Source organism: Eulemur rufifrons, chromosome 8 (assembly GCF_041146395.1).
Source record: "Eulemur rufifrons isolate Redbay chromosome 8, OSU_ERuf_1, whole genome shotgun sequence".
NCBI classification, from domain to species: domain Eukaryota; kingdom Metazoa; phylum Chordata; class Mammalia; order Primates; family Lemuridae; genus Eulemur; species Eulemur rufifrons.
Genome location: NC_090990.1, coordinates 7,201,809 through 7,211,976, shown reverse-complemented (window position 1 = coordinate 7,211,976; position 10,168 = coordinate 7,201,809). Strand labels below are relative to the sequence as shown.

At 58.1% G+C, this 10,168-nt stretch overlaps 1 protein-coding gene across 2 annotated transcripts; it reads right to left on the bottom strand.

Moving 5' to 3' along the window:
* Positions 1-227: 227 nt before the first annotated feature.
* Positions 228-9,651, bottom strand: MIIP (migration and invasion inhibitory protein). Of its 2 annotated transcripts, XM_069477343.1 has the most exons (11): positions 9,607-9,651; positions 9,299-9,394; positions 7,936-8,141; positions 7,336-7,683; positions 6,823-6,907; positions 2,737-2,845; positions 2,605-2,657; positions 2,079-2,208; positions 1,841-1,937; positions 863-997; positions 228-553 (listed from the first exon to the last, which is right to left on the bottom strand). In XM_069477343.1, exons 3-11 carry the CDS (start codon positions 8,047-8,049, stop codon positions 467-469), a joined length of 1,158 nt encoding a protein of 385 aa, XP_069333444.1. In that variant the 5' UTR covers positions 8,050-8,141; positions 9,299-9,394; positions 9,607-9,651; the 3' UTR covers positions 228-466. The 2 variants fall into 2 exon arrangements, with proteins under 2 accessions (XP_069333444.1, XP_069333443.1); XM_069477342.1 differs by having other exon boundaries at positions 228-997.
* Positions 9,652-10,168: the final 517 nt, after the last annotated feature.

Below are 10,168 nucleotides of genomic sequence, written 5' to 3'. Positions count from 1 at the left end.
CTTGCTGAGATAGCTGTTTAACGATGACATTCCCCCAGCCTGGTTTGGGGACCCCCACCCCGCCCTCTGGTGGGAGGCCATCTACCCAGAGCCAGGGAGCTGCAGGAAGCGCTGCCCTCATGGTGACGGGTGCACACCGCCCAGCCCAGGCTGTCAGGGTGTCCTCCCTCCTCGGGGACAGGAGGGGAGGGCATCAGCAGGACAGACACTCGGGACTCGGAGCTGCACAGACCTGAGCTTTATTTATAAACTTGCCACAGAATCCCCTTACCTTCCACCCAGAAGTCCCCCCTGTGTGGACCCCAGGCAGGAGACAGGCCTGGGCCACCCACCTGCCCAACCTAGGAGAGCAGGGCCCGAGCCACAGCCAGCTGAGACCAGGTGGGAGCTTCCATGTAGTGGGTGCCCCTGCCAGAGGGCGGAGGCTAGAGGTGGCAGGAGTGCTGTCCCTCCAAGTGGTCAGTCCTCAGGGCTTCTGCCGTGGGGCACGGGGACAGAGGACCCGGGGTTCTGACCAGATCGGGGTTGGGGGCGGGACCCGCATTGGCAAAGCCTGGATGGAGGATGAGGAAGTGTCAGGGGGGCCACTTGGGGGGCAGGTCATCCCCCGTTCCAGCCTCACCCCCTCCTGGATCTTGCAGTCAGGGCCACCTTCCTGGCTAGAGCAGGGCAGGTGGAAGGAGTCGGGGAGGCCTGAGGGATACCCTGGGTCTGGGCCGGGGACAGGCCCCTGCAGAGACACTCCTGGGCTCCGCACTCCCCACCCCAATCCTACCCCCGGGGGCTCTGCAGTCCCCAGGCCTGACCTAAGTATGTGTCCCTCCGAGGGGCGCCCCAGGCTGGGACACGACCTAAACCGTACCAGGCGGGAAGGGCTGGTGGCTGACAGCTTCCGGTGCTGGGCCTCGGGGGAGACAGAGGACCAGAGGTCCAGACTCTTGGGTGCTGAGCTTTTCTCGGACTTCGGAGGGAAGATGTCCCAGCCCAGCAGGCAGTGCTGTGGAGAGCAGGGCTTGAAGGCGCCTGGCCTGGAGCAGGGCTCCCCGCCTGGGCACACCCCCGTCAGTCTGTGGGGCTGTGTCCCCATCAGGGCGGAGGCCCCCCAGGGCAGGGCCTGTGTCCGCCCACTAGATCACCCCTGCCTCCCCTTTCTTCTCTGCAGATCCAGCCACACTCAAGGCCCTGGGAGCTGAGACAGCAGGAGGGCAGGACGGTGACGGTGACGTTGACGTCCTGTGTGTGGGCTCTGCCTAAGCACCCACACGACAGACTACTCTCCTGAACTGCCCCACCTTGACCCTGACAGCCCGAGGATGGCGCCGTGACACCCACTTCACAGACCTCAGCTGCCTTCTCCTTTCCCGACCCCAGCTGCCCCGCGCTCGGGTGGGGTGTCGGCCATCGCCAACCCCGCCCTAACCTGCAGACACGGGAAAGGACGTCTCTACGGGAGGCAACACGGCAGCGTGAAGACCTGGGTTCAAACCCCAGCTCTCGCACCAAGGCACGTGCCCCCCACCGCCCCCGCCTCAGTCCCGCGTGCAGAGTGCGGATGAGCAGCGCCTGGTTCCTGGCTGCTCGGGGCTCCGTGAGGTGACCCTCCGAAGGACTGTGCCTGCAGCACAGGAGAGCTTGACAAACGGGGCCCATCCGTGTCATGGCAGTGCGGAGGTGGACATGCCCTAGAAGCCACAGGGTGGGGGGCTTCCCTCCTGCCTCAGGGAACCAGCCCCCTGGGGGTGACGACAGAAGAGGTCCAGCCTAGCTCTGCACCCCTCCCCAGGCCTCAGGATCCACATGGGGACAGCCCTGCCCCACCCGGCCCCGCTCGGCTGCTCACCCGGGGCAGGGCCAGTGTGTCGGAGGCATCGAAGCTCTTACGCCGGTGGATGCGGTACCGGTGCGGGGGGTCCAGGATCGACAGCGGGATGCTCACCCTGCTCAGGGGTGCAGAGGGGGACCACTGAGACGCCCCCCTGCTGCTGGGGGTCCCAGCCCCAGGCCCACCTTCCCCCACCTCAAAACCAGCAGGACACAGGCTCCGCCCCCCCAGGTGTCCTGACATTCTAGCCACTCACCTGACCTCTACCGGGTCCGCCAGGGTCTCAGGGCCCCGCTGGTCCCGGGGTGTCCTGCACAGGCGGCACAGGGTGCCAGGATCCAAAGGCACAAGAAACAGGCGTCGGCTGACCCGGTAACAGTACACGCCTGCGAGGCCCACGAGAAGCAGCAGGTCCCCCTGAGCCGAGGAACCCAGACCCCCAGGTCCCTGGCCACCCCCAACCACACAGGCCCACCAGCCCCTCTCCTCCACAGCCTGGGGTCCACCCCCGGGGGGCTAGTGGTGGTGGCATCATGCAGGGCAGCCCCTAGACCCCCAATCCTGAGGCCAGGCCTCAGCTCACCCCACCACCCACCAGGGCCTGGCCAACCTGTCCAGACTCCAGGCCTCCCTCCCAGAGACCCCAACACCTCGGGTGCCTCCCCAGGCACCCACACTTCGATCAGGACTGCCCTGGGGCAGGGCAGGGCGTGCATGGGGCTCAGGGCCAGGGAGGCGCAAGGCTGGGCTACTCAGCGGCCTGGCCGGGCGCTCACACTCACACTCGTGGTCTTCCTCCACGCCGCCGCCCTTGGGCAGGCCCAGGAGCTGGGGTCTGTGAGGGCAAGAAGGTGAGTGGCCAGAGCGATGGAGTCCCTCAGCCACCCCACCCACTCTTAGCTGTCCCCACTCACTCGGGGTAGCTGCAAATACACTCCTCCTTGTTGGCTTCCCGGAACTCCTGCAGCTTCGAGAAGAAGGCCTCGGGCTGGCCGGTGACGGGAGAGCTGTTGTCCAGAGACCCTGATGGGGGCAAAGCACCGGGGAGCTGATGGGAAGTAGGCTGGGGGCTGCTGTGTGGCCACTGGCCAAGGCTTAGGGGACGCTCAGCCCTGGGACCCTAGGCCACCTGCTTCACCCGCTGTGCCTCATGCAGACCAGGAGAGCACCCTCCTCTCACTGTGACACTGGTTTTGTTTCAGTGTTTGTCTACCCCGAGGCACAGCCAATCATCCATGGAGAAAATATTCACAGAGCCTTTACGACAGGCCCGGCACTATTTTATGTGCAGGGGAAAGAACAGTGAACTAGACAAAGCCCCTAGCCCCATGAGGCTACATACTGTCTTTTGTTTTTTACAGACAGGGTCTTATGCTGTCACCCAGGCTGGAGTACAGTGGCGTGATCACAACTCACTGTAACCTCAAACTCCTAGGCTCAAACACTCCTCCTGCCTCAGCCTCCCAAGTAGCTGGGACTACAGGTACGCACAACTACAGCTGGCTAATTATTTTATTTTACAGAGACAGGGGTCTCGCTATATTGCCCAGGCTGGTCTCAAACTCCTGGCCTCAAGCAATCCTCCTGCCTCTGCCTCCCCAAGTGCTGGGATTACAGGTGTGAGCCACCACACCTAGGGAGGCTTACATTCTAACGTGGCAACAGATGAACCAGTCACCAACGAAATCTGTCATACAATATTGAATGGTGACACTTGCTGGGAAACAAGAGAGCAGGGTCAGAACCAAGTGTAGCAGGGCAATCATGCCAGACGAGGCCTCCTTGAGGAGGTGACACCAAACAGAGACCTCATGGAACCACACAGACATCCAAGTTAGGACATCACAGGCAGATGGAAGAGCAAGTGCAAAGGCCCTGAGGCAGGTGTGCAGCTGATACGTTTAGGAACAGGTAGGAGGTGAAAGTGGCTGGAAGGCAGTGAGGCGTGAGGGCAGAGGAGATGAGGTTAGGAAGCCTGCAGAGAGTTTGGGGACGAGGAGTGACACCATCAGATCGGCCATGCATTCTCACAGGATTCTTCCTCTGGCTGCTGCAAGGTGAACGGAAGCAGGGGCACTGCGTGGGAGGCTACCACAGGCTCCCTGGGTTAAAGTAGTATTGACGGTCCTAACTTACGATGGTGTTAACACAATCACATTTACTAGAACGTCAATAAATTTCAGGAGACAGTCAACATTTTATTATAAAATAGGCTTTGTGTTAGGTGATTTTGCCCAACTCAAGGCTAGCTAAGTGTTCTGAGCACCTTTGAGGTAGGCCCAGCTAAGCTATGATGTTCAGTAGGTTAGGTGTATTAAAGGCGTTTTTGACTTACGATATTTTCAACTTATGATAATTTTATCAGGACATAGTCCCAGCATAAGTCAAGGAGCATCTGTCGTCCAATTCTGGAAATACGTAAAAGGCAAGGTCAGCAGGATATGCTAATGGACAGGATGAGGAATATGTGAAAAGGAGAGGAGAACTCAATCAAGGTCGATCCCGAGGTTAAGGCCTGACATACTCAGTCCGTGGAGTTGTCATTCACACGGGAGGAGCAGAGCAAGTGGGGCAGAAATCAGGACCTTGATTTTGGATGTGAGTTTAACATAAGACAATGGTGATGTGGAGAAGAGAGCTGGACGTACAAGTCTGGAATGCAGAGGAGAGGTGTGGGCGAGAGATAAAATGGGGAGAGGGAGAGCACTGGGGGGATCACCCAGGGAGGAGGGAAGACAGACAGGGAGGATTCAGAAGACAGCCTGGGCCTGGGGGTCAGAGGTCAGAACAAGGAAGAGCCTGGGAAGGAGCAGCCCAGGAGGTGGGAGGACCAGTGGCACGTGCGGCCCAAAGCCAAGGGGAAAGTTTCAGGGAGGAGGGGGCCACAGCTGTGTCCCTCCCTGCTCAGGGCCAAGGAAGGTGCGGCCTGAGGGCTGAGCTCGGGAGTTAGTGCCGTGATGATCCAGACCAGGGCAGTGCTGGGGAATGCAGAGTTAAGTGACAGAGAGAAACTGAAGGCATGAGTCTAGACAGCCCTTTTGAGGAGGAACTTTGTTATCAAGAAGGGCAAAGAAGGCTGGGTGTGGTGGCTCACGCCTGTAATTCTACCACTTTGGGAGGCTGAGCCAAGAGGATCACTTGAGGCCAGGAGTTTGAGACCAGCCTGGGCAACACAGTGAGATCCCATCTCTACAAAAGATAAAAAAATTAGCCAGGCATAGTGGCATGTGCCTGTAGTCCCAGCTACTCAGGAGGCTGAGACAGGAGGATTGCCTGAGCCCAGGCACTCAAGGCTGCAGGGAGCTATTATGACACCACTGTACTCCAGCCTGGGTGATGGAACAAGACCCTGTCTCATACATTCATTCACACATTCATACATACATACATACACTCACACATACATGCATTCACACAAGCATACATATATACATAAATTCACACACACACATACATAAGGCAGAGACAACGGGCAGGAACTAGCAGCAAACGTGGGATGAAGGCAGAAAAGCTCCATCAGCTGAGGAGGAGGAGGCCGCAGCTCTACCCCTGGCAGGCTGCAGCCTTCTCATCTGCGATTGGACGACGGGCGCCTACCCAGTGAGATCACGGCAAGGAGTGAAGCAGTGCACGGGAGCAAGCGAGAGTAAAGACATGACAGGAGGTCACCCACCGGGCCAGCAGAGGCCAGACCACACCTCGTAAGTCTGGATAAGGAATCTGGATTCTACGGAAAGCCCCTAGGGAAGTTTGACCAGAGGAGTGACACGATCTGATTCTCATGCTTAAAAAGTCATTCAGGGCCGGGCGCGGTGGCTCACGCCTGTAATCCTAGCACTCTGGGAGGCCGAGGCGGGAGGATCGCTCGAGGTCAGGAGTTCAAGACCAGCCTGAGCGAGAGCGAGACCACATCTCTACTAAAAAAAAAAATAGAAAGAAATTAACCGGACAACTAAAAATATATACAAAAAATTAGCGGGCATGGTGGCGCATGCCTGTAGTCCCAGCTACTCAGGAGGCTGAGGCAGGAGGATCGCCTGAGCCCAGGAGTTTGAGGTTGCTGTGAGCTAGGCTGACGCCACGGCACTCTAGCCCAGGCAACAGAGTGAGACTCTGTCTCAAAAAAAAAAAAAAAAAAAAAAAAGAGTCATTCAGGGAGCTGTGTCAGAAATGGGTGGGGCACCCCCATGTTCCCAACAGCCAAGAGACGGAAAACGCCCATGTCCATCAGCGCATACACAGGTAAACAAAATGTGGTCTATCCATACAATGCAATATTATTCAGCCTTAAAAAGGAAGGGAACTCTGACACATGCGGCAACCTTGACGACATTATGCTATGTGAAATAAGCCAGTCACGAAAGATAAATACTGCATGATTCCACTAACATGAAGTACCGGGAGGAGTTAAATTCATGGAGACAGAAAGGAGAATGGTGGTTGTCAGGGGCTGGAGGGAGGGGGATGGGGGTAACCCTGTAATGGAGACACAGTTGCAGTTTGGGAAGATGGAAAAGTTCTGGAGATAGATGGAGGTGACGGCTGCACAACAATATGCATGTACCTAACGCCACTGAACTGTACACTTAAAAATGACTAAAACGGTAAATTTTGTTACATGTATATTTTAAAACACACACACACACACACACACACACACACGACCAGCCCAGAGCAACTGAGGTTGCTGCGGGGGAGGGGTGGGCGGTACAATGAAAAGAGCTGGTCCAAGTACAGAGCTGGCCGGGGCCTGGCAGGTAACAAATGCTTAAAAATACGGCAGCCCTGACTCATTCATTCATGCAACAGACACACCGTTTCTGTGCCTGGCTCTGTGTCCAAGGCAGAGAGACCAGACGTGGCTCGGAAGGCAGTCACCGAGGAGGGTGGCACGGTCAGAGAAACAGCAACCGCACAGGTGGAGGCTCAGGCAGGTGTACAGACGAGCCCAGGCCTCCACCTCCCACCCCAGGCAAGGTACGCGCAACGCCGGGCCTTACCCGCTATCCAGTCGTAGCCCAGGTACGGCCTGAGGCGCCAGCTCCTCTCAGGCACTGCAGACTCCTCGGAGAAGGTCACTCTGGGCTGAGGGGGGAGGCCAAGGGGGGGAGGTGCTAAGCCACAGGCCTGGCCCAGAGGGGGCCACACCTCAAGGGAAAGAAACAGACTGCATGTGAACTCACACCTGACTTGGGCCCTGGGGCTCGGCCAAGGGCTCAAGAGCTAAAGGGTAAAAGTTTGGCCCCACTTTTATATGACTTCGCACAAGTCTGGCCCCTAAGCCTCACTCTTCTCATCTGAATAATGGGACAAGTCACCTTCTCCTCAAAGTGCTGTCTGAGAAACTAAAGGCCACCACTGATCAAGCACTAAGGCTGCGCTAGGTTCAACTCACAGCATCGCCCAGAAGCCTCTCACCCTGCAAGGAGGCTGCCCATGAGCACATTTGTCAGATAGGGAAACTGAGACTCGAGGAAGCTCCCATCTATGGATGTCCCGCTCTCCCATGTTACCTTGGACAGCTTGCTTCGTTGAGCCAAGATGGACTTCAGGGCCTGTTCCTCCTGGGGCCCCGGATCACCCAGCCCTGCGGAAAGCTCTGGGTCCTCCAAGTCTGAGGTGGCCAGCCAGGGTGCTGAGGTGGATCTCAGCTGGCCCAGGGGGTCTTGGTGCTGGCACTTGGCAGATGGGAGAGACGCCGTCCTCGAGCTGGCCTCATCACAGGGGTCACTTCCGTGGGCATCTGGTGGGCCCCACACGTGGCACTTGTCCCGTGGGCAGGAGGCTGGTGAGGAGGTTGAGGAGGTCTCTTGAGACAATGACCTCTCTGAGTCATAGCTGCTGCTGGAGTCCTGGCTGGACTGGAGAAGAGGGGCAAGATCACTGCTCGGCCCACCGGAGCCCACCTACCCACATGCCAGGCGCCAAGGCCTAGGTCCTCATCCTGCTCTGGCAGCAGTGTCCCAGGACAGTCCCTTTCCTCACCAGGCCTCGGTGCTCCCATCACCAGTAAAACAGGCACGATGGGCAAGATCACCCTGGAGGCCTGGATGCTGACCTGAGGTTAGACAGCCCTTCCTCATCCCCTGGGGGTTCCCAAGATGGGCACCCACCTCCAAGGCTGCCCTGGCCACCGACTGTCGCACGGCATCCTGCCCGGCCCACAGCCGCCTCAGGAGCTCCAGGCTGAGCAGCTGCAGCTGCAGCCGGTCCTCGGTCTCCACCATCCTGGAGATGGTCCAGCTTCCCACAGCAGGTGTCACCGGCCCCTGGGCTGCCAGATGTTCTCAGGGCTGGGCTCCCGGCCCAGCGCTTCTACCTGAAGCCAAGGTGGTGTGACAAAGGACTGAGAAGGGTATCCTGGGGTGCCAAAGCCCTGGGTTCAAGCCCCCATTCAGATACTCGTTTTTTTTCTTTTTTAGACAGAGTCCTGCTCTGTCACCCAGGCTGCAGCGCAGTGGTGCCACTATAGCTCACTGCAACCTCAAACTCCTGGGCTCAAGTGATCCTCCTGCCTCAGCCTCCACAGCAGCTGGGACTACAGCTACTAGCACCACCATACTGGGCTAATTTTTCTATTTTTTTGTAGAGACAGAGTCTCACTCTTGCTCAGGCTGGTCTTGGGCTCCTGGCCTCACGTGATCCTCATGCCTCGGCCTCCCAAAGTGCTAGGATTACAGGTGTGAGCCACCGTGCCAAGCCTGTATCTGATATTCTTTAACTGTGTAGACTCAGGCAAGTTATCTAATCTCTTTATGCCTCAGTTTCCTCATCTGCCAGACAGATGCTAACAGTATCTACCTCATAAAGTTGTTGTTAGGATTAAACAAGGTAATGCAAGTTAACTCTTAATACAGTGCCTGGGACACAGTGAACATTCAATAAACGTCTAATATTCTAAAATGGCCAGAGTGTGTTTCCTTATCTGCCATGAGACTAATTCCCCCTTAATAACCTTAGCCATGAAATTAGACTAGTTTAATCTGCAGGAAACAATTAGTGCAGTATGCAGATGTAAAGCTTCAGAGCTTGTGAATCCAGCACAAATCAAGCTTCCAAAGGGATTAACCCTTCTTTCCTGCCCTCCCTTCCTCCTTCCTTTCTTTTGACACATAAAGAAACCAAAGTTCAGAGAAGGTTAAGCAACTTGCCCCAAGTCACCCAGCTAGTAAGTGGCAAAGCCAACATCTGAAGCAAAATCTGGCTCCAGGGTCCATGGTGACAGCCTTTCCTGGGCAGTGTGGGGAGGGGCCTGGGGTAGCTCCTCCTCCTTCCAGCCCTTGGCTCCCCCCAGGGATCCTCAGAGCCGGCTGCGAGGACTAGAGCAGAGAGAAGCGACTACACTGGCACCTGCCCCCCACATGCCCTCATAAAGAGAGGGCGCAAGGAGCTGCAGACAAGAGGGACCAACGCCTGACCCGCGGGGCCTGAGTGCCGGCCGCCACCCTAAACTGGTCTAGCGACCCTGAGCCACACCTCTGTAGTCCGAGGGTCTCCGTTTTCGCTCGAGGTTACAGGGCTCGGCCTGCACGACACTCCGCCGGCTCCGGCCGCGCTCTGGACTGCGAAAGGCTGCAACGGGAACAGGAAGGCGGCGTTCAACAGAGGCCCTGGGGCAGCGAAAGCGACAAGCAGAGAGGGGGACGCCGAGACGGGACCCCCGGGGGAGACTCGGCCTCCTCTTCTTTCCGCCGCGAGCCCAAGCCCGAGCCCTCCGCGGGGGCGCACGCGGGGTCCCCGCCCAGCCCCTCCTACCCGGCAGGCCCCGCCGCTCGCGCACTCACCGCTCGGAAGCCCCCAGGCCGCACAGCCCCCGCCGCCGCCCGTTCTGATTGGCCAGACGCGGGGCGGGGCCGCGACGCCCGGGCGAGCGTTACTCCGCGTTCCGAAGCGGCAGTTTCAACCTGGGGGCGGGGCTAGCAGCAGGGCTCTGCAGCCGATTGGTCAACTTCCGAGGCCGGGCCGAAGGTCGACTTTCGAGATAGGGCGGGCCCCGGGAGGGCGGGCTCCGATTGGTCAGGCGTGGGACAAGCTGCCCCGCGCTCAGCTGCCGCAGCTGCGGAGCCTGGCATGGCGACCTGGGCTGTGTCTCCCGTGGGATGCTGCAGGATGCTGCGGCGTGGGCGGGTCAGGCGGCGGCGGGCAACCGGTTCCTTCATACATTTATTCAGGTTTGCCTACCAGTTTGTGTCAGGAGGCACTATTAGGCACTGGTAGACAGAGAAGAATTGAGAGGAGTCCCTGCCTGGAGCAGGGGGAGAAGCAGTGGGGAAGATACATGTGAAGATAGACACCCGCAATCCTGTCTGTAAAATATGAACCATATATTGAGTGCCTGCTATGTGC

What these genes read in the sequence shown, in the direction of transcription:
- MIIP (XM_069477342.1), bottom strand. Translation starts at nt 8,049, where the DNA reads ATGGTGGAGACCGAGGACCGGCTGCAGCTGCAGCTGCTCAGCCTGGAG. An exon ending in TGGCCAGGGCAGCCTTGGAG is followed by an intron (nt 7,684 to 7,935) that starts GTGGGTGCCCAT and finishes CCTCTTCTCCAG; the next exon opens with TCCAGCCAGGACTCCAGCAG. An exon ending in CGTGGAGGAAGACCACGAGT is followed by an intron (nt 2,209 to 2,604) that starts GTGAGTGTGAGC and finishes TGGGCCTCGCAG; the next exon opens with GCGTGTACTGTTACCGGGTC.